Source organism: Scardinius erythrophthalmus (assembly GCF_964197995.2).
Source record: "Scardinius erythrophthalmus genome assembly, chromosome: 12".
NCBI lineage: Eukaryota > Metazoa > Chordata > Actinopteri > Cypriniformes > Leuciscidae > Scardinius > Scardinius erythrophthalmus.
Genome location: NC_138232.1, coordinates 21,274,572 through 21,299,585, shown reverse-complemented (window position 1 = coordinate 21,299,585; position 25,014 = coordinate 21,274,572). Strand labels below are relative to the sequence as shown.

Here is a 25,014-nt window from a genome sequence, read left to right as displayed (position 1 = left end):
TAAAGTCTGTCTTCATTTACTTATTTACCAGCATCATGTATTTCCAGGAGAAATATAAAAGAATGTACTGTTCACTCGTTCCATGCAAATACAATGAATACATCTTCCAAGCTTCCAAAGAACACAAAGCATCATAAAAGTGTCAAAATTGTGATTTTTTGAAGCAGTATTAAAGCTTTGTGTGAGGAACAAACAGACGTTTTAAATCTTTTTTTTATTTTGAAAGATTGCGAATTGAAGTGTAGGTAATCGGTCAGTGCCTGATGGATGAAGAGGGTGAGTAATAAAGCTCTAAAGGTGATGAGGCAGTGCTTGTTTGTCAGGTCAGTGTTGAGAGGTAGGTAATCAAACCATGTCCGGAATGGAGTTTGGTTTCGACCCCACTGCAGGCCCTAAATCAGCAGGTTATATTTGGCCCACTGAGCCCCGTTAGAAACTGTGAGACCGGGTATAATGCAACAAAACACGGGCTAAATGCCTCCTCGGAATCTGAAACCGATTTCTGAATATTTGAAATGGCAGAATCCAAATCCACAGCTTTCTTTGTCTCTTTTTTCTCTGTATGTTGGGAAATGCAATATATATATTGTATACATATGTGTAGATATATTAGTTTTCACCCACTAATAAGACTAATAATTATTTCAAATGCATTTTAAAAGCCTTAATCTGCATTAAAAATAATGCCAGGCTTGCCAGCATTTAAAAGAGTCTGTGATTGTGTAGCCATTAAGTTGTGTTACTGGCAGATATTTAACAAATAAATAGGTTAAATATCTGTATCACTTTATTTTCCAAAAATAAACTTGTGTAAATCAGCTAAAACCAAAAATATAAACAAAACTATATAAACTCTTCAACCTCATTAATCGACCGATCCATGCTGTGTAGCTCTATATTTCCCTCTCCTCTTGCTCCATTACTATCACCATCTTTTTTTTTTTTGTTAACAAAAGAGCTTGTGTGTGAAAGTTCAAATACCAGTGTGGCCACATATTGTGGCCTTCCAAAGAAAAACACGGCTTTCTCAGTCGCTGTGCGATTATCAATGGGGTGGAGACATAAATAGCACGCACTCTGATAAGGAGTAACAGGCGTCCACAGTGCTTCAGTAGTCATGTTTTTGGCACTAACGTTACTGCAATAACAACAGAATGCAACTGAGGAGGGGATGGAATAGACAGGAGAGACGTTTGGAGAAATGATAGGCTTTTATGACAGTGAGGTTCTCATCATTGTCAGCAAGCTCACGTGGGGTCACCATAAATGCAAATAGAGTCGAGGGGAGGATTTCTGTTTCAACTGTTGTAGCAGGATTTTATTTATGATATAAATAAAAAGCTTTGCTAGCATGATTATTATAGCCAAAGGCTAATCCCATACATAAATATAAGCAGCTTTAGTTGTGCTTAAAATATTATTTGAGATGTAGGCTACAATGTGACCCAAAGAGCAAAGGTGAACTCCGTGTTTGCAAGTCAATGACAAATAAGAGTGACCAGATGAAGAAAATGATTCAAATTCATGAAGAAAATGAAATGAATAAATGCATGTTTTTAGAAATGCATGTTGATTTTTATATATATATATATTATATGTATATTTTTTTTCAATTTCAAAAAAATATTTTCATTAATTGTTTTCTAAAAATGTCACAGTATAAACATCACATAAAAAAGTAACAACATTTTATTGATTGGAAAAGATAATGACTTAAGTTTGCAGTTTTTCCAAAATTCTAAATACAATTTTCATTTCACAAATGTTGAATATTAAAAATTCCCTAAAATTGTTGTAGATCAAATGTGGATGTTGCACTTTAAAAAGGCCGAAAATGTCAGAGAATTCATTCTAGCAGCAGAAGCTCTGTGGAATTTATACAGTTCAGAGCTCCATGTGTCCTTCCTGTCTTTAGTCAAAGTCTTCATTGTCTTCAGCACTCTATGCATTTCATGTCTTTTCCCTTCTCTCTCGCTCTCGTTTGACCCCTTTCTTTGCTGTGTTCAGGTGGCGTTACATCTGCGGCCCATCCAGTCCCTGCAAATGCACCAAAAACCACTGGTCTTTGTGCTGAACTCCCCTCAGCCCGTCCTCTGGAAGCTTCGGACAGAGAAACTGGTCTCAGGAGTCAAACGCATCTTCCATGTGAGTCTGAGCTGTTTTATGACTCTCAAACCATCTCTCTATCACTGCCCTGTCTCTCTCTCCTTCCTCCCCAGCACTGCTTTTGAGCCAACTCCATCTACATTTTCTCTTTAATGAATATTCAGATTCTCATTCATTCATTCCAAATCTACAAGCATCTTTAAACACACAATTCATTTACACTCTCTTTGGCTCGTCTTACCTTCCTCAAACAAACTTCTCCACTCTACTGTCAGCAGAGGTCTTAGTCGCTCAAAGATGCATTCAGGTGTGTGTACCCAAAGGAAACACAAACACGCTCACACGCACACATATACACACGTAAACACACCCCATGCCAACACAACCATCTTTCAGACAGAGGCTTGTGTAATTGCATCTGGCACAGGCTCACAGGTTTATATTGACTGCTGTAGATGTTCACCACGCTGCCTAAAGGATGTTTGGTGTCGAGACGCTTGTGGCTTCGCTCTGTTTCCCACTGCTTTAACCATTGCTTTTGCCACAGAAACACTTATTGCTCAGTGGGTGCTCTTTATGGCTCATGAGACTTAGAGTTCTCAGATATGCATAAACGTTGTATTTAAAAAAAAAATGGACACAAATGGGACAATTGTTGACATAGAGTAAGAGTGTAGAGTTATTAATGTGTATAGCATGGCTCAGATTATTTGCTCTGGGAAAACTTTAATGAGAAATGTTCATGTTGAGGTCTCTGACAATGGATTTGCAGAATTTTATATCTTGGCAAATTTAAAAGTCTGCAGAGATCTCTACTGAAACTCTAGAGGAGACACGTGTGAGACGACTAGACGCTTTCAGTAGAAAAATCTGAGCAGCAGGAGAGCCTCATTTATGGAACACAAGCTGGGACCCCATCTGCATAGTTTTGGGAATGGATGTGTCCCCTTAATAGTTATGTTTACATGCACCCACATAGAGGTGGGCGATATATCGTTTAGACGATAATATCCAAATTGTTGTCTGGACGATATGCAAAATTGGGATATCGAATATTTCATAATTTGTACAATCCGACCCCCCAAACATGAAAAGAGCTGAAAGAATTTAAAGAGAAAACAAATAACGCACACAATAACCTTCTAAACAATTATATGTAGCGATTTTTAATACTGTAGAGCAGTACTATTCCCGGAAGCACCCTCCGAGTGGCCCAGCCCATGGTCCCGCGTCGTCAAAAACGCATACGTAAATTCGAAATAGTGCGCGCAGAAGCACATGCGCAAAACCGTTTTTAAAATGATATATGAATTATTTTTATTTTATCATATGTCATTTTACAAAAGGACATTTTACAAACCGTTTGCGCATGTGCTCCTGCACGCACTTTTTCAGTCAGAACACAGCAATCAGAGGAGGACGCGCTGAAAACTGTAATGCTGTTCTCTTCCTTCATAACTCGTAGCCTACTGAGAAGGTTTGAGTTGCAGAGGAATTTGTGACTGTTTCACCTGTTCAACCACATCAAAGTTTCGTAATTAGTAAGTCCGTGCTTTTTCTCTTCTTTTTTTCTTATGTGCTGAAGGGCCGCTGTGCCTTGGTGAAACGTTACGTGAAGAGCTCTTTTCCAAAACGCCATAAACCTAAAAAGCTGCCTCAAAGATCCACCAAAAGTAATGATTATGAATATGTAAAATAATGCAATAAGACATTTTAAATTGTTTATTAATTTCTGTGTCGGCTGCAAAGATGAAGTTGACGATAGGCTTTAATGACTCGCGATCTTCGCAGTAGGCTGTGAACGCAACGGAGAAATGCACATTTATTAGGCTACATAGTTTTATTTTGTTTTGGATGGTTTTGTTTAGAACCAGATTTCTGTAAATATATTTCACATTTTTTAGGCCTGTGAGGCGAGTAGGCTACGGTTCGGTTCATGATGATATAATCTCCAGTTCAAGCACCGGCGCCTTATGTTGTGATTGCTAGCCTATATTTGTATTTTAATGTAAATCCAGGAAATTGGTTAATGAAAAATTAAGATACAATTAATACAAAACGAAATTCGTTTTAAAGAAAGGCTTTGTGCTTTTTTTTTGAGGTCTCGGTGAAAGTTTGAAAGTCTTTAGTCTTTTTGCCGCTTTCAGAGCACTCGCGTCCATAATGGAGAACTGACACGTAGCCTAATATTGTTTTTTCCTCATAAATGCAAACACGAAAAATAAAAGAGAAAAGACTTGGATTTATATGGATTTATAGCGTTTTGGGGAAAAAATGGATGGATTTATAGCGTTTTGAAAATATATATTTTTTTACTTTGAATTTATCATCAACAATATTGTTGTTTGATTTAATAATCACTGTTGCAAAAGGTGCCTAGTTCCGTTTTTTTTTTTTTTTTTTGTAAGTGGAAAAAGATAGGGGCTTCCTCAGATTCTGTTTAGTTAGCTCCTTTATTGTTTCTTTTATAGCCTACATAGGTAAAATGCAGCAAGTCAAAAGACCAATTGGACCTTCTTTGCCAGTTTGCACACATTTCTTTGAAGGATGGCAAAAATATCGTCTGAATATCGATATCGAGTTATTGGAAAAAAATATCGAGATATTCATTTTTGTCAATATCTCCCACCCCTACACCCACATAATATGTATATAATCGGATTGATGGCTCAATCGAACTGAAAAGCCTTCATGTAAACACTTCAGTCGATTCGATCATCAATGATCGATCGATCATTTAGTCCGCTTAAACTCTGCCCCTTACTAACACTTGACTGCAATGTGACGTTCAGATCTGCCTCCATCCAGTCAACAACAGATTAATATAACCAGCTCCCCGGCCAACATTTTTTTTTCTTTTTTGATAATCCGTTTTACTCGGTTGTACTTCACAATACAGAATAAATTACATTGTCACTATTTTTGTTACATTGTGACTTTAATTAACACTCATTAAATCATATCATCAATGGCATAAATCTAAATTAAGTTTTTTTCATTTTTCCCATACATCCATGTCCATTATATCTATATTACTGCATAAGACAATGTATCTTAGAATGCTTTTACAAACGACTTATTCAAATTCATTCACGAGTTTTATGAATGAGGCCTATTGTTATCTACTATATAGGACAAACTATTGAGATACTAGAAATATCTCCTTTGAGATTTTTCTTTCAAAACATCTCACCTGGAACATAATCAGAATCCATCTCTACACACCTATTTTAAACCCAAACCATTTAAATTTACTGCACAGCAGAGGACATTCACAACCAGAAAAAAAAAAAAAAGATTCTCTCATTTGGTTGTCATGGAGTTGTTTATTCATGGAAACCACAAATAAATGAAGGACCAAATGAGATCAGCAACAACGATTCTCCCTGACAACATAATTGTTTTCTAGCCATCCTGTGAAACAGAGCAGAGTTACTTCACTCCTCTTCACCCCAAAATAACAAGATGACAAGATCCAGGGAGTTCCTGGGGGGGTTAAGTAAAGAAAGACACCCACTGAATATTTAGTCGGGCTTAATGAGAAAATGAAAGTGGACTGGTTAGGAACTCTGATCATAAGCATTGCTATCTGGAATGGGAAAAATGGACTTTTATAAAGGATTTTTGTTAGTGATAGCATATTCTTATCTTATTCAGTGAGTAATTTCATATTATTTATATACTATTGTAGAATTTATTCATATTTTTAATCAGCTTTTTTATGTTAGTTTTAGTTTGAGTAATTTTGTCAATTTTATAATTATTATTATTATATATTTCTATTTAGATTTAATTTGTTTTTATGTCAGGTTTAGTTTTCGTAATTTTAGTCTTCGACTTATTTTATTTCAGTAAAAATTTCTGGTTATTTGAGTTTAAATTGTCATCTAATATTTATATATTTTTCAGGTTTATTTCAATTAATGATGAGGATTTTTAACAGATTTAGTTTTAAGGCACCCAACTATTACAAGATAATCGGGCTGATTTTGGGCCCAATTCTCCTCTTCCGAAAATCCTAGGTAAAGTCCCGATTATCTTGATGGTTCTACAGATTATCTCATCAGATTTTCCTACGGTGTGAGGTGTGTTAATAATGATTGAATCTGCTCGGAAGAACTTCGGGGCCGCTCCAATCTCTAACCGGAAATATCCATAATGTTGAATATTTACGATAAGAAATCCAAACGCACACACACTTTGTTGATTGTCACGTGGAACGAAACAATATCCAATCAGAAGGCAAGCTGACGGAAGACGGAAGCATACTGTAACACGACTTCACCCAAACCTGAATATTCTGTAAAAAGCTGTCCAAACTCTATTATTGCCATTTCTTTTTGCCCCTCGTCCGCCATGTTTGTTTACTCTAAAGTCACGTTTGACCGTGAGAGATTTTGCAAGAATTCCCATGTTCACAGTCGGGATTCTGGTTGTTTGTGAATGGAATCTGTTAGTGTGTGGTGTGCTGTCTTCATCACATTGCGTGTTAAATTCATGATTTTTTTATTTTTTATCGTCATGTTTGTGGTCTCTCACAATTTTAAAATCTGATAAGATTTTAAATATATTTTTGTGTGGTCCAGCCTTTAGTTAACAATAATGACACTGCTCTTATCTATGGCTGCCTGCAACCAACAATATTTTGCGAGTGTTGTTTATTTACTAGTTTGATCGTATATAAAGGCTAATTCACACTGCACCAACAGATGCATTCGTTGAATTTTGTTGGATCAGTGTGGCTTTTGGTGCCATGTAATTAGCTTTAGCAAACAAATTTATTTGGAATTACGCATATAAAGTAAACATGGGGCATATTTGTGTTTTTTTTTTTACATGGACCTGAGATACATTTAAATAACATATAATGCAAAATTCTGCTCTTAGAAACGTACATGTGCATGCCGTTGTTACTAAGAATTCCTTGTTAAGCCCAATCCGAGACAGGTCGCCCACCACAGTTGCTGGTAAATAAATTGTGCACCAAAATACCCAAATTTGGCTGGTAGCGGGTGCTAATTTCCCACCATGTCCCTATCACATGAGAAAATCACAATAAAATGAGAGCAAGAGGCCTCACTGGTTTAACTCTGTCACACTCTTCCTGCCTTATGTACACTGTAAATACCTTTATGTAGCTAGCGGTTCTATGCAATAATCATTTTCAAATGTGTTTTAAAACCATAGCATTCCAAAGGAATGTAGTGCTGAGAGCCACTATTATTTCCATGTGTGTAGATAAGTTCTGCTCTCCTGCTTGTGCTGTACATGCAGATGTACAGAGACTCTGTATGTGCAAATAAAATAAATGCTTTATTTCTTTGTCTATGAAAGGGACTTTCTCTAACATGCAATACTGACAAGCTTAATAACTCCTTTAGTGGAGTTATGAATAACTCCTTCATAACTTCATAACTCCTTTAGTGGCCACAGAGAGATGTCCAACTCTACTACACCCTACATTCTCTTTGTGTGAGTCAGTCCACTTTTGCCATGTTAGATTTGGTCTTTCCTCCAGAATTCAGAATGCTGTAGTTGTCATTCATCATTTGGCTGTGGGAAGGGACTATTTATTCTGTAAAACTGCCCGTCAACACATTTCACTTGTTGCATTGCACAAAATGAAATCAAACCACAGCAAACCATGTTTTTTTGGTTTGTAACCAAGACTCGGGTTACAGATACTTTTGAGATTATGGATGAAAAAAATGTAATATTGTGCTAGACCGCAAATTGAGTTATGTCCTGTAGAGAAAGGATGTATTCTCATGTCAGCTTCATGTAAGTTCATGCAGATGACTATATGGCCAAAATATGTTTCAGAGGAGAATGTGCTGAGGTCATCCTTGGATGTTTATTAGCAAGTCAACACTCTTTTAAATGTCTAGCTTTGTATGCAGTGCTAATAAAGAGCATGTTTATGCTTTTGGCAGAGCTACCTGCTAAAGTACATGTCGTAAACACAATGTTTACCCTTTCTTGTAATGTGCCCTAGCATTACGAGAAAGGGTAAACGTTGTGTTTATGACAGATACTTTAGCAGGTACTGTAGCTACAGTTAGGTCAAGACAGATACTCAAAGTACTCACAACCAACATGATTGACTTGATAAATGAAAGCTGAGTGACTAAAATTTCAGTAGCGACCCCTGACTCTTGAACCTTGGCCCTCTCACCTCTTCCCTCATTCAGAAAAAAGTAAACTCAGCCTAAATTCAGCCTAGCTTACCATGTCTTTTTCTATAGTGCTGTATAAGTTAAATTTGACAAAAAAAAAAAAAAATGCAACAAGCAATCCGCATAGTGAGTTTGAGAGTTATCACCAAAATGAAAAAAAAAACAATAAATTCTCATTATCCTCAAATCCTTATTACAAATAATTGTATTATCACACAACCAGTGTGAGCATTTCAGAGGAATATGGTGACAACTGGCCAGGTTGCAAAACGCATGACACACAAAACCAACAAAATTGAATGTAAGCCGAAACATCATGACCACACCAAGACAATAAAAATTAGCAACAGAAACTTCTGCATCATAGACAGTGAACAGCGATCATTACATTTTCACAGCAGCCGTTAATTGAATGTAACAGACAGTAATAATCTTATGATCTAGGAAAAATTGTACTATTATGCAAAATTACAGCAAATCGTGAGCTTAGAATTATAAGGTTCTATCTCCACTTTTGGTTGAAATTGAGTTTTTGACATAATCTGATCCATTAGGTGTTTATTAATGCCTGTGGGGTGTTATTTTTGTAAAAAAATATTTTGTTAGTAGTTATTAATAAAATAAAAAGGTTCCATCTCAGTTTTGCCAGCTGGGATGTAAAAACTTTGATGCTCAATATCTCGGAACTACCCTAAACGGAGATAGAACCTTATAATTCTAAGCTCACGAAATGTGCATAATGGTTGCCGAGTTGGTAACTGTACACTCGTTATTGCGGTGCAATGTGGGATTGAATGAGTACACTTAATATCGTCCACTATGGTTTCAGGCACACCACTACAAATGGCTATCCCCTCAAATAATGCTCTATTTTTGATTTTGGATTCAGCCAACGTGATAACAGGCCACACCCATTTAGAGGGTCGATATGATTGGTCAATTTTCCTGTCATTTGAAATGGCCCTATTGCATGGCCCTTTCTTAGCTGGACCACTTATCACAGAACTGAAAGTAGTAGGCAGAAACTATCTAATATTGAGAAAATGGGCATCTAGTCTACACAACATATTATTATTATTATTATTATTATTATTATTATTATTATTATTATTATTATTATTATTATTATTATTATATTTTTTAATGAAAGTTTAGACTCTTTCTGAGGGCCTGACAGTTATGTGTGTGTGTGTGTGTGTGTGTGTGTGTGTGTGTGTGTGTGTGTGTGTGTGTGTGTGTGTGTGTGTGTGTGTGTGTGTGTGTGTGTGTGTGTGTGTGTGTGTGTGTGTGTGTGTGTGTGTGTGTGTGTGTGTGTGTGTGTGTGTGTGTGTGTGTGTGTGTGTGTGTGTATATATGTATATATATTGAATGAATGTTGTTACAGACAAGATTCAGGCTAAATGAAGACTCCAAAACCTAGTGGGCTGCCTAAATAAGGCATACCTCATTTTGGCTGTTTAGGGCAACATCACGTTTCGTTAGTAGGTTCAATGAGCTCACTGAGAAGGGACCTCAGTTATAAATGTCTTATTCAGTACTGAAAAGTATCATTGTACATAGTTTTATATTGTTATAAAAATAAAGTTGATGGACATCTATTGTAAAAAAAAAACAGAGTGTCTATTTTTATAGTTATTATATTGGCCTCCCTGCACTCTACATACTGGATTAGCATCGACTTCAGCCATATTGAAAAGCCAACTGACCATTCGTTTCGACTGATAGCACATAAATGCTGGTGCCTTGTGTGAGCTGATGATGTAATCTGTTGGCCCTTTTGATGCAAATGGGAATTTTACTCCTCAAGCCCTCTTTCTCCATTGGAACATCTCAATAATGAGTCAGGACTGTGAAAAAACAGAGACGGGATCCCATTGTTGAGCTGTCAGCACGTACTGTACCTTCATCCCTCACTTCACATCTTCCTTTTGCTCTTGGCTTTGATTTTATTAGCCCATGTCTAACGATGACATCATCTGAATACACATACAGCCTTCACAGGCCAGTTAGTGTGAGATCAGCCAAGCCAATGAGCTCACACTTTTTTTATTATTATTATTTAATTTTTTTTTTTTTTACTACAAGAACCTCCTTACCAGGCATCCTGACACACTGACAGAATTCATCCTTTCGAAGCTCAGCTCTTCTAAACTCTCACACACACCCTGTTTAATGCGGAACTATTTCCGGCTCAATGCGCCGTGAACTGATCTCAGTTCTAGCACACAGCTGCAGCAGATGGCTTAAGTACCATCGTAGCCAAGTCATGTGCGATTTTGTTTAAAACTTACAAACATGGTTGGAGAGGAAGCAGAGGGTTTACATCTGCTCATGTCTAGGCACAAATCAACCCAACTAGTTTAACCCAACTACTCTAGGGTCAATGACATGATGCTTTTTTTCTTCTTCTTTTTGGCTAGATCTGTTAATTTATTTAAAGAAAGATCATAAAAGTGCAAAACCAAACATGAAAACAAATAATGCACGTAATAATTAAATACAAAATAATACAAACTTGGTTCATCCATTTTAAACTATGTTTTCTCTTTGTTTTGGACACTGTTATTTGTCACTGACCCTGGAAGCCGGTTTTTACCTCTCAGTCCCTCAATGTTGGCCCTATATTTTTACAGTTGAGTAATGGCTTTATAAGGCTGGTTGTCTGTGGATTAGCCCTGCCAACCCTTGTTTTCCTGGTTCCAGCACTTGGAGGTCCAAAGAGGCAGATGGGAGTCCTGGAGTCTGAGCAGAAAGCTGGTGTTGGCTGCTTTCACCACCCGCCCTAAAACAAAAGCCCTGAAATCCAAACATCTCATTGTAAAACACAATCCCTGTGAAGCCATTGCCAATCTTCCACCGGTCGTGAAAGAGCCTGAAGGGGGCTATGGGTAGATACTTGTATGTCAGAATGATATAAAAAATTTGTTTTTGTCAAGAGAGGTCTGAAGAAGACCAGAATAGTTGGCATATGTTGAACTTTCATTGTTTGTGACCAGCATGGGATATTTGTATCTTCATCGTGGTGCTGAGCTTTTTTGCTCACCAGAAAGTTGCTTCACCAAAAAGAAAGTTTTTCTGGTAAACAACAGCTGATCCACAAACTAGACCAGCACCAAACCAGAACTAACCAGCCTGCACATTCGTTCTGGTCTAATCTGTGATCTTCAGCAGGGTCTGTGTTTTTGGGGACTGTTTTCGATCTGGCAAGCGTTTCTGAAATAATTGATGGTGCAACATTTAAAAAAGTTTGGCTGTTGTAAATTTGTTGCTCTTTCTGTATTTGCCAAGTGGCTGTTTTCCTGATTTTTATTGCCTTGGGAGGTTAGCAAAAACAGTCTCCCTCTCCCTCTGATTTTTAATTGAAACCATTGCGGGACCAGTATTGGTTTTGCGATGGAGGTTGATCTACAGGAACGCTCTTCTGTGGCGCTTGCAGACAGATGGTGTTGTTTGTTCCATGACAGTCTCTCTCTACAGCTCACAGGAAAACGACCATGGAATGTTGCCAGGAACTTGATTAGCTTTCTGGAGTAAGCAGAACAAATCACCCACAAATTTATTTACTGCCTTCATCTCTTCAGCACGTCATGGCACGTTTGTTTTCCCCATCTCAGGAGCTCACGTCGCATCTCTTTCCTCCTCTCTCACGCCTGTTTTGAGCACTTCATCATCTCCTACAGATATTTGTGCTTTCTCAAATAGAGGGTGTTTCATTGTGAACGTTTTGGAGATTAGTGTGTGCTTATAATTGATATAACCATTTGGCATGCCGTCTCTTTTTTTCCCCTTAACATATTGTTGTAATATGTAGATGCTGATAGGCAGAAGGTGCAGGAAATCCAGTGAAATATGCATGTAGTTTACTAGTTGGAGGACAGATGTTGATCGGACATATTATAAGAACACAGGTGTGATGGAAATGGTGCTTATGTTGCCTTCTTTGGCTGAGGCGTAAACGTAGGTACCATTACAAAACCAGTGCGAAAACCATGGCAGCAGTGGGGTGTAAAATTTCATAACCCAATTTTTCAAACCCTTGGATCAGCAAATGCCAGATGTCAAGCTGTTCTTGTTTTCTCAGAAGAAGTAGATAAAACATTTTGGTTTGGCTGGATGGTGTGATATTTGGTTGGGTTGTGTAAGACTCAGCAACTCTGTAGGACATTTCTGAATTCGACAGGTTACCTCACAGGGTCCTATGGGCCTGAACACAGACTCAGACAGAGTCAGACTCCCGAGAGCAGAGCATGGACATTAGCTCATCTCTGAGCAAACCCAGGGCTAAGCTCCAATCTGGACCTGTTTACTGACAGATAAGGCATAAACAGGACGATTTATGCAGGGCTAAGCCTGCTGAAATGTTCCAGACGGGTTATTGTGAGTGTGAGAAGAGCAAGACTGAGAAATGATGACACTCAAGACACTGCGGGGAAACGTCATTCTTGTCAAAAGACACTTTGCAGTGGATAGAAAATGTATTTATGCATTTTTTTAGTCCTTTGGCATCTTTTATGGATAGGTACAGTGGAAAGCTGTGCATTATCACTCAACAACAGGTCATGTTCACTAATAATTGCATGCCAATGTTCTTGGTGTCCGTGTTCAGAAAAGGTTCTCACGCTAAAATTTCTTCCGGAAACAGGTGCGTACACATATAAATTGGTTCTTACCCTCTAATTTTGATGTATCTGGAATACTAAATGAGGGGCTGCGTTAACACAGTTTGTAATTGGAATAGTACACACCCAAACCATATCCGTTTAAGGACTTCCAATGCTTTTGCCCTTAAGATGCATTCACATAAGAAAACGTTTTAAATATTTAAACAAATACGTTATACGCATTGCTTATATATATATATATATATATATATATATAAAAAAAATCCAATTAAAAGCACAAGCTACCTTTGGGATGTTCTGATGAAAAGGGTTTATAGGGATAGCAAATGAAGAGTTCAGATGCAAAAGCCTCTAAGTGCCATCTGAAATGTTCTTCTAGAATGATCATTTTTATCAAGCTCGTATATTTAAGTTCAGTAATTTCACTTAAATGACAATTAATAGGTAATTATCATTGCCATTTAAGTGAAATTACTGAATTTAAATATACAAACTTGATAAAAAAATTTCATTCTAGAAGAAAATTTCAGATGGCACTTAGAGGCTTTTGCATCTGAACTCTTCAAATATAATCATAAAACAGAACAAAAGAACAAAATTAAAGAGGGTTTTCTTTTTCTTTTCTTATTTACCCTCGAACCCGTTTCACATAGATGCAGAAATAAAAACTGACTTGTAATTTGGATTGAGATGAGGGTTTACAGCCTGAGGTAACTGCCTCCCACTTTGAGATTCTGCTGTTAACACAAACCACTGATTATGCTCAATAAAGGTGAGCAGCAGCTTCCAGCACACTTTACTGACACTTACCACATCATTCACGAGACACACCGTTAAAGAGAAACTTGGCTTTTAATTGTTCTCAGTTTTATAGTAACTGCCCTGTGTTCTTACTTACCTTTCACTCTGTAATCACTCTGAAGTCATTATTACCTCGTATATTTTTTTTTATGTACATTGTGCGTCATTTTCAGGTACAAGATTTGCATAGTCATGCCAATTCTTTTCTATAGCAGGCAATACTATGGTACTTTTTTATGGTACTAATATATTTTATGGTTCTGAATGTCTGTGTCATATATTTGTACCTTGGTATTTACATGATTATGCCAAGTTTCTACTGTTGTACGTATATGTCCTTCTTTTATACAACAATTATGTAAACAAGAAGTTCATATTAATATTGACTCACTCACATTTCAACATTTTGCACATTAGTTTGTAAATTCTTTCTCTGCCAACAAAAATAGTTCCAAAAGAAGTGACATTTTTCTCTCCCAAAATGTATTGTAATGACTTGGGATCCACTCCAAATGTTCCTTTTCTTACTGGTGAGAGAAACCCTGCACTGAGCGATCTTAAAATGATGTTTTTTTTTTTTTTGTTTTTTTTTTGCTTGTGTAGGATGTAGGGTTGTCACGATACCAAAATTCCAGTAGTCGGTACCAATACCATTAAAATTGTATGGTTCTCTGTACCAATTTCGGTACCACAGCAAAAACAGTTGGAACTATTTAACTATTTTTTTAACTATTTGAAAAAAAAAATCATTTCAGTGAGTTTATTTTTTTATGATGGTAATCATTATAAGTAAATAATATTCATATTTAATAGTCTTTTTGGGGTCAGCCTACTCTGTACTACCTGTAGCTTCTTCACTGTAAAGCTACTTTGAAACAATCTGTATTGTAAAAAGGGCTATATAAATGAAGGTGACTTGAACTTTAAGTCTTTACTACAGAAATGCTGGTATCGTCATATTTTAAAAATGTCAGTACCAAAGTACCGGTACTTTTGACAACCCTAGTAGGATGCATTGTTGGATGCTCTGTTTAATTTCTTTAGAGATCTGATGATAGTCATATAACTAGTAATGTTGATGTCTTTACTAAAAGTTCGACTCATGTTTTATTATATGCCATAATCTTTTAAAAACATGTATGCCCATCTGTATGCTGGCATTGAGTTTGATGACTTTGGAAAGGATGAAGATGGTTTGGGTTTGGGGGCTAGGGGTCTGGCTGAACTCCAGAGTGGGTTTATTGCTTTCATATTCCCTTTAGAAATTCTTGAGGTTTGAAACTCTTCCCAAAGCCTGGAGCTAATTTAGTTTTTAGGCTTTTCCTTCTAATTCCTCGAGACTAATTACAGCCCTATTCCCGCAATTAAATCGATAAACTCCTCTGTGCTCAGTTGGGCTTGCCAACAGAAGCCCCAACCCCTCTCCTCTCCTCTCCTCTCCTCTCCTCTCCTCTCCTCTCCTCTCCTCTCCTCTCCTCTCCTCTCCTCTCCTCTCCTCTCCTCTCCTCTCCTCTCCTCTCCTCTTTTTAAAGGAATATTCCAAAATGATCTAAATCAACAGCACTTGTAACTTTTAATGCAAAAAAAAACTTCATTTTATTTAAATAAAGTGATGAAAGTAGATCTGAGACACTTACAAAGTAAATGGAGCCAAGAAGTTGGTGAACATGAAAAATATTTCAGTAGTACAGCCACAGAATGTAAACAAAGTGTGTAACATGATTTGAATCTGAAAAAAAAAAAAAAAAACCTTTTCTGTAAACTACAGGTCAGTAAGATTTATTTTTACAGAAATTAATAATTTTAAAGCAAGGATGCATTACGTTGATAGTAAAGACATTTTATAATTTTACAAAAGATTTACATTTCTTTACTTTCTATTCATCAAAGATTCCTGAAGAAAAAATATTCACGTTTTTTACTAAAATATTAAGCAGCACAACTTTTTTTTTTTCAACAGAGATAATAAAAATAAATGTTTCTTGAGCACCAAATCAACATGATTTCTGAAGGATCATGTGACACTGAAGACTTGAGTAATGGCTGTAGAAAATTCAGCTTTGCCATTGCAGGAATACATTAAATATCTTAAAATTTAAAACACTTTAGTGTTTTTGGTAACACTTTACTTAAGCCTTTATGTATAATGCATTATAAAGGTATTCATAATGTACGTTATAATGCATTATACCTTTTCATGAATAGTTGTAACTAAAGTTAAAAATGCATTATAATATTCACATAATCCTTGTTACATCTGAAATTGATTATTTGTCATGTTTTAATGCATTATACTTTCTAAAGGTGTATTATAATGTATTATAACTGTGCTTACAATTATTCCTGAGACCATTCAATTATTATGCATTATAGATAAAGGCTTTAAGTAAAGTGTTAGCCAGTTTTTTTTTCTAAATTGTAATGATTTGTTCACAATATTACTGTTCTTTTGTTTACTGATTTTTTATCAAATAAATGCAGCCTTGGTGAGCATAAGAGACTTACCGACCCCAGACTTTTGAATGATAGTGTATTTCAACTTTTTTTTTTGTATCAGTTGAATTGAACTTGTCAAACCCTCAATATTCCTTTAAAAGAAAAACTGAACTGTTTTACACACGGTCTACAATACGGAGGGACCCTAAAAATAACCTTCAACCGAGACCAGAATTCTTCGACGGCCTCTATGCGTTTCTCATGATTTTTCTTTTTCTTTTTGAAATTTATCACTCCTGGCAAGGATGGGGCGTTTGCCTGGGGAGCCGTCCAGAAGTCAAGCAGATGTTCCTCATGGTGCTGGGTCGTGCACCAGGACAGATCTCAGCTCATTCAGCACGTCATATACCTCTCTTTAGCTCTCCCTCTCCCTCACTCCACCTCTTCTGTCTGTCAACGTACAATAGTACACAGGTCTCTGGCTGTTGTTCCGATTGGCTGTCTGGCTCTCTGTGTAGCTCGTATGGGGTCCATCAAAGCTGTGGTGTGATATAATGGTTTAATTGGGTTTGCCAGCACAGAGCCCACTGAGAGTAGAAAGAACACCTTTGGGAGAATGAGAGAGAGAAATGAATGGAAAAAAAAACTCACTAGCATGGAAATGTAATGAGTCTGGGCTGTCTAGACCGTGTGCTTGGCTGTGTGGAGCTGTACGGGTTTTTCAACATATGTGAATGTTTATCTCTCTGAAATGGAGCATGTGGACCCAGGGTCCATTTGGAGCCAAAAGGGAGGACTTTCAGAGCAAAGCCCGCCCAAGTCAAGGAAGACGACATGCAGAGAAACTCACAACGCAATGCTTTATACATTTGCAAGAGCGTACACACATTTGCCTGCAATCAAATGAAACTTGATTCAACACATTTTCTTATTTTTCATATTTACTTTTTCTTACCTCTTGGCTATGTTACTTTAATATTTTGCTCACATTAAAGCTTGCTTTAACTCTCTGTAATTTCTATACTTTGCAACTCATTCTTTAACCATAGCATTTGAAGGAAATCAAGCACATAACACATATTTAGAGTATCCTGGATGAAAGGTTAGCTGGCAGAAACTGACAAGACTCCTCAGATTTGCTATGACAGCTGTGAAGTGTACATACTGTGTTATTCTTCCTGTCCACTACAAGACTAACACTACTCTAGTTATGTTAGCATGTAGAATGATAATCTGTTTATAATCAGAATGATAGCTCAATCACAATGAAAAGAACTACAATAAAAACACCAGAGAAATCGAGATTTGGATTCTAAATGAAACTTGTGATTTGAAGAAGCATATTCAAAAGGTGCATATTTGAAAATAATTACTTACACTTAAGAATAATTGGTGTGTCAACCTTTAAATTCATCTGGTTTCAACTTGCATATATGCACAAGACAGTGTGTTTCTTTACAGAATAACTAAGCACTTTTTATTATAAATAAACATAAAACACATATTAATGGGGTAGAGGGGCAAGAGCCTTATTTTATTTAAGAATCTTATTTTCTGCAAGAGCCATGCTTTCTTTAATAAAAGCCATGTTATCCTGTAAATTCCAAAACTGTGAATTCCAGCAGGACATCTCTCTCCCACCAATCTTTGCTTCATACTTTTATCCGATCTTCGCATGCACAGATATTGTTTGCGGAATACATGTGATGCAGATCTGTACATATAAACAGCATGTTCGCAGTCTGCAATCAGATTGACAAAAGGTCTGTGCATGTAAACAATCACTGGCTGCTAAACATTAAAGTTATAATGACTTACACTTAAAATTAAACTGACTGTATGCTACCTAATTAAGTATGCATTATCCCAACTTTATTAATGCTAACCATTTGAAACCATAGAATACTTCATTTTTGGCATATTAATATTATATTAATATTTTGTCAAATGTACTATTATGGGTTCAATATGCACACTCCGCTGAGTCTGCATACTGCATGACAAAGTATTTGATCCCCTTAAAGTCTGACTTTGATGGTCTGCATTTCTTTTGCATGTGTGAAAGTGTGTACATATGTTGTCTATAAGGCTAATCTCCGTTAGCTCTCTATTCTTCCTCCTGCCCATCTCCTCTGATGCACAGCAGTGTGTTATATAAACAGTGGAAAGCTGATATTGTGTTAGAGGACCATGTGTAAAAATATGGAGCACAGCACACATTCAAAGAGGCTTTCAGAAAACCATCAGGACAGAGTGTTAAAGATGTGTTTTGGCAAAGATCGCGTGGAAGGTTTCATTTTGGAAAGGCCTGTTGTGAAACTCTTTTTCCTTTCCTCTCGTAATCTGTAGTCTTGCCCTTAAAATTTATTACCTCAGATTTTCTCCCTGTGAAATGGGATGTGCATATCAATACATTTCTGAGTTTTATGGGCCTGTCTTCATCGACAGAGAGATCTTTGTTTCTTGAACTGTCAAGGGGGAAAAATGCTCCACCAGTTAACAAAAGGCGGTTGTATTGTACATCGCGGGTAGCTCCGACAGAAAAAATCTGACAATTTCTCTATGTAATACGATTGTTAAAAATCATGCGTACTTATGAATTATTGTGTTGACAAAAGCCACAATTACTAGTCAAAGTGATATGGAACTGGAGTTATCAAACCTGGAACTACTGCATACTTGTTTAGTTAGTGAAAAATGTATCTATCAACCAGTCAGAATTAAGAATTTTAGAACACTCTGATAGAAAATACATTAACTGTTTTATTTTGTTGATTTTGTCTTAGGTTGCAGAGGGATCTGAAGTGCATTTTGAAGCAGGAAATTTCTCCGAGTCATGTGAGGTGAAGGTGGAAAATCTTCCTCATGGCAATGAACACCTGCTTTCCTGGGCCCATCAACGCTACCGTGCTGTTACATCTTTCAGCGAGCTCAAGATGGCCCATGACATCTACATCAAGGTTGGAGAGGGTATGTATCTCTGAGCATGCACAGTGTTTTACCTATATTCATATTTTTTCTGATCACCTGACACTTTTTTTAAATCAGTATTTTTTGTTCAAAAAATGCATATATTTAGTTTGTTTATTTGGCCTAAAATAAATGTTGTGCCATTCCTTTCTGCCGCCTCTGAGCTTCAGTCATGGCCCTGCACATGCTAATTCACTCTCAATGGTGCCTATTGACTGTGTTTAGTAACTGGACCCATGGGTAATAAAGCAAATCCCAGTGAAGCCACCTCAAGTCATTCTAATTTCCACTGGGCAACATTCGGTTTCATTTAAATACAACATGGCAAAAACTGTGGGCTTTTCTCTGTCTTTCATTCGTAATCAGTTGATTTGCTTGCATGTCAGGCTCATAAGCAGCCGCGAGATAGAGAATTGATGGAAAGGCCAAGTAAACATACGGGAAGAGTTTCAGATGAAAGCCCTGACTGCCAGCTTGTGCGTACGGGCCCTTTTCCAAATCTGAAGCCTTTCACAACAGTCCTTTGAAAAAGGGAAGGATGAGGGAGAATAGCAAACTTAGAGGAAAAAGGGAATGAGCAAAGGGAAAGTTTGGCAGGGAGGGTATAGAAGAAGCATAAAAGAAAATAGAGCCCAAAACAGAAAGTCCAAATTTATAGCAGTACCAGGAAGCCTTGCAAGATTCTGCTAAAAAAGTAGCTTATCTTAGCCATCTGCCCAATGACATGAGCCGTAGGGTGGGAAATTGGCTTATTCTCAACGGAAACGGTTTAGGGGGATTTACCTTGAAACCGGCGCTTGGACTTTGATATGATGTTTGAGTCAGACAGGGCTGCCACATTCAAACAGTTTGTTGTTTACTGGTTGAGAGCATGAAACAGAGAAAGCGGAAACAGATACTTGCAAATACGCGCCATTAGCGCAGCAAGCCGCAGGGATTGTTTAAAGAAAGAAGAAAAGGACAGATCCGGCTGTGTGTTTCACCCAGGGCTCCACGTGTTTCCCCCGCTGAGTTCTAAGACCAAACCAGCAACACGTCTGACTTCAGCATCTATCAGCTGTCAGGTTGCCCGGTTAAACTGCTGGTGCTCATTTTTCAGTCCGTAAAAGAACACAAGATTCCAGTACTGGAAGAAAGTAATGACTGCATCATTCAAAGTCCGCTTTCCAGTCTCTCAGCTTGTTTCAGTCAGTCCCGTAAAACATTTGGCCCAGCGGGGTTTAAGTTTGAGGTTTGGCAGTGACTCAAAAGGCTGTGTTTACCTCTACAGGAGAGTTCTGGCCTTCTACTCTATCTCAACCCTTTGTAGCTCCGCATGAGAGCGGACATGCTTCCGATCTGTTTGCTGTAGAGAACAGGCAACCCTCTTTCCCCCAGCACCTCAAAGAGCCAGGAAGAGCAGACAGTAAGATATGCCAGCCTTTCATGAGGAGTTGCCGCTCATCACATTTGCGCTTTGTCCAAAAACGTAATGGCCAAATAAGGAAGCATCTGTCTTCTGTTTCTCTGGGGCAAAGAGAAGAGCCGTCATCTCTTTTGTGGAGGAGCAAGGAAAACAGTGTTCAAGAGAAGAGAGGATTTTTTTAGGAAGTAATTCATCTGCAACAGGACAGATCAGGTCAGGCTGTTTTTGATTGAATGATGATGGTTTTAATTGTTTTAAAGTGATTAAAGTGACATTATTTGGCCATTTTCAAGATTATAAACATCAACTGATAACCATGTCCTATTGGTTGGTCAGAAGTGTATCCTTACTTTGGCAGTTCCAATTTTTACTGACAGGTTTGTCAATGAATGCTGATTTATTTGGAGGGGAATTGATCAAGAGTGACAGGAAAGAGTGTTACATTGTTACAAAAGATTTCAGTTTCAAATAAATTTTGTTCTTTTGACAATTTCTTCAATCCAATTTTTTTTTTTCATAGTTTGCATAAAAGCATTAAGCATCACAACTGTTTTCAAAATTGATAATAAGAAAAGTTTCCTGAGCACCAAATTCAGTATATTAGAATTAGAATCATGTGACACTGAAGACTAGAGTAATGCCTGCTGAAAATGCAGCTTTTAAATTTTAAAATATAATTATATAGAACATTTTAAATTGTAAATGTAATGCTGAGGCAGGGATGAAGCGGAGAGAGAATCCACATGCAAGAACTACTTTATTAAAAAACAAACCAAGGAATCCAGGGTAAACAGAGAAATTCAGGACAGGTGCATAATACTGCAAACAATGACTGACCAACCACAAGAGAAACACAAGGGTAATTATAACATAGGCCAACAAGGTAACAATTGGGCATTGTAAATTGTCATGGGAACACATGAGGGTAACCAAGGGAACTAACTAGACACACCTGGGGAGACTAATCAACATGGGAAAAACTACAAAAAAAACTACAAAACATGGCACAAGACAGGAAGTAACACAAAAGTCCTCACATAAGACAGGGGAACACAGGCTGGGATCATGACAGTAATATTTTCCTATATTACTGTTTTATTGTATTTTAGATCAAATAAATGCAGCCTTGGTGAACATAAGAGGCTTCCAAATCATTCAAAAATCTTGGCCCACTCCTAAAAAAAGGTTCAACTCCAGCTCATGTACAGTGGTCTAAAACACAGACAAGTCAAGTGATACAAACAGCGAAACGTTCCAGTGCTTTTATACTAAATATCAGATTACAGGACTGTAACTAAATGTTGGTTAATTATTTTGTCAGTCAAACTTTTCTGTGTCCTCCAAGTTTCTATCAGCCCTTGGCCTAAACATTTCTCATATTTGTTTCAGACCCCGTCTTCTCCGAGACCTGTAAGATTGATAACAAGTTCCTGTCTCTGAACTACCTGGCCAGCTACGTCCAGCCCCAACCATCCACAGGGTGTGTTCTCTCAGGTCCTGATCATGACCAGGAGGTCCACATCATTGAGCTCCAAGCACCAAACTCCAGCAGGTGAGGAGAAGACTGTTGTACTGTTGGACAAGTCAAGGATTAAGGCATTTCTGTAAAAGTTTCTGTAATACAGCGGTACAATACAGTCATATTCACATGATTATATTATATTATTTATTTATATTATTTTCTCTTTAAAAGACAGCTTTTTAGAGCTTGTACAGCAAAATTAAGAGCAAAGAATGTGCATTATTACGAAGACTTGCTCTGTTAAACCATAAGAGTGTATGATAGTAAAACGTTCTGGTGCAAGACAAAGCTAAACCCCATAGCAGATCTAGACAGATGGTGCTGGTAAATCAGCGTCACGGTTTCATGACTGAACTTGGTATTAAGTAAACAAAAGTGCATTAAATGCTGAGAATAATGGGAAATGTACACTGTTGTTCAAAAGTTTGGGGTCAGTAGATTTGATTTATTTATTAATTTACTTCAAAGAAATTAAAACAGCAAGGACCGATTAAATTAAGAGTTGGTTTTTGCATTTTATTTTGGCTGATCTGTGTTTCAGAAGTACACCCATGCACACAAACTGCACTGGAATCATTTACCAAAATGTCGCTGTGGACATATTATGAAGCTGTAATGTCTGCAAAGCACAAAAGAAAAGTCACCCGAAAGACCATGATGAGTAATTTAAAAGTGTTGATGCCAAACAGATGCAGACACCAAGAAGCAAACAGGCATTCGTCTGCTGCCATATAAATAAGAGCCACTTTCCTGTGCTTGCTGAAGCTGTGTGAGCGTATACCTGTGTGCACCCTGCATGAGATAGTGAACATTTGTTCAGCACATTTGGTCATGTGGTGAACGAGAAAAGAAACAGGCTAGCTTGTGACAAATGCTGCATTCATGCCATGTCGTAATTACCATAGTCTCGAGATGACAGAACATGACAATCTATTCGGAGCGTTTCATGTCTTCGGACTGGAAATTATGAATTTTTTATGGCAACGCTATCAACGGCTAAATGAATCTGTAGCGATCAGGTGATACAGCGGTCGCGTGGTACAGGTGGGAGCTCTCCTAAAATTCCCATCTTACAAGCTGTAATTGGCGTGAACGCACCTCAAGCTAAAATGCTTCTTTTTGTAAAAAGGACTTTCATACACTGTATAAAATCTATAAATAAAGGCAATTTAGCTAGTTCTGTATAGGATTGTCATTTCATTTTATCTTAAAATTACATGGACATAATAATTCGATTAAAACAAACAACTTCTCTAGCATCTTTGCTTTACTCATTGCATGAACTAATTGCTTAATGTTTTAAATTATTTTATTTACTTTGGTTTTTGTCATTTTAAAATGCTAAAGTCAGACCATTTATTTTTTGCTCTAATAAAAAAAAAAAAATGAACAGCAGCAGTGTATATCATTTAATCTGCTGTTGAAGGCCTGAAGGCCTTACCAGACAATTTTCATGTTAAAAAAAAACATTCAAACTAGGAATAATTTTGTTGCTGAGCATACTGTACAGGATATTTTTGTTCATATGGGTGTGTTTAGTATACCATGGTGTGTATATATACACATGAGTGTTCATGGATGGGTGTGTTTGCTTTCGTGTGTAAATGTACGTGCTTGTCTCTCTGTATTTGTCATTTTAGGTTGTCATTGTGTTTCCTCCGGTTTTGTACAGTTTATTTGGAAATAGGCAGGAACTGGGGTATTGTTGATATTGGAAAACTCTGCAGGGTAAAACTGTCTCCGCCCACAACAATATCACTCACTGTCGCCTAATAGTGACTTAAAAAATGAAAAACAGATCTAAAGATATGCAAGCATCATGATGGATCCCAGCACTGCTTTATGTGGTCTGTTTCACATGTGTCCAGCTTTGTTTTCTAGGAAACGATCCAGTTTTTTAATCAATTGGCCAGACGGAAAGCATGTTAAAGCTGAAGTTAAAATTTTCCAAGATTCTTATGGCCTTCCTTCCATTTCTTCTCTCTCTCTCTCTCTCTCTCTCTCTCTCTCTCTCTCTCTCTCTCTCTCTCTCTCTCTCTCTCTCTCTCTCTCTCTCTCTCTCTCTCTGTGAGTAGTGCATTCCAAGTGGATGTGTTCGTGGATTTAAGGCCGCTGGATGAAGACGCCCCACTCCATCGTGACATTGTGTTGCTTCTGAAATGTGAGAAGTCAGTGAATTGGGTAATCAAAGCCCACAGCATCATCGGCAAACTGGACATTGTGGTATGATGTTTACATTTTTTAGCCACATGCAATATGGGGGAAAAAAACAATGGTCATGAGGGATTTGAAGTTACATTATGTACTGTATATCTGTTCAAAAGTTTGGGATCAGTTTGATTATTTTAAGTTTTTGAAAGCGATGTTTATTTTATTATTTTTATTTTATGTTTATGTTTAATTGCAGCCAAAAATGGTAATATTGTGAAATATTATTAGTTTGAAATAAGTATTTCAAGTATTTACTTATTTCAAAATGAAATGCTGTACTTATTTCAAAGTATTTTCTAATTGATTTATTCCTGTGATGGTAAAGCTGAAGTTTCAGCAGCCATTACTCCACTTCAGTGTCTTCAGTGTCACATGATCCTCAGAAGTCATTCTAACATGCTAATTCAGTACTCAAGAAACCTTTTATTATTATTATCACGGTTAAAAATGGTTGTGCTGTAACAAAAGTATCAAATTCTTCTTAAAAAAACAAAACAGAACAACAATCATAGTGATGATCGCACGGAATGCTTACTCTTCAAACTGTGTGAAAAGGCTGAGCAAAGGATAGCAGTTTGATCCAATGAATTGTGTGATCTGGAGGCCTGTTATGAGATGGAGTAATAACAGAAGGAGGGGTGTAGTGAGTTTTTCTTCAGCCAGAGCCTTTGGAGTGGTTTTATTGTAGCATTGGCCTGGCACTTCAGAATATGAATTATGAGAGCGTCTGTATGCCGGTTTCAGATAGCACAGCATAACATTCAT

At 37.2% G+C, this 25,014-nt stretch overlaps 1 protein-coding gene across 1 annotated transcript in view; it reads left to right on the top strand.

Annotated features, from left to right (window-relative positions):
* Positions 1-25,014, top strand: part of tgfbr3 (transforming growth factor, beta receptor III) — a 143,239-nt gene that overhangs the window by 85,899 nt on the left and 32,326 nt on the right. The window contains exons 4-7 of the mRNA XM_081381738.1: positions 2,008-2,145; positions 18,928-19,111; positions 21,906-22,068; positions 24,114-24,261. Coding sequence (XP_081237864.1) covers positions 2,008-2,145; positions 18,928-19,111; positions 21,906-22,068; positions 24,114-24,261 — 633 coding nt within the window. The remainder of the gene's footprint in view (positions 1-2,007; positions 2,146-18,927; positions 19,112-21,905; positions 22,069-24,113; positions 24,262-25,014) is intronic.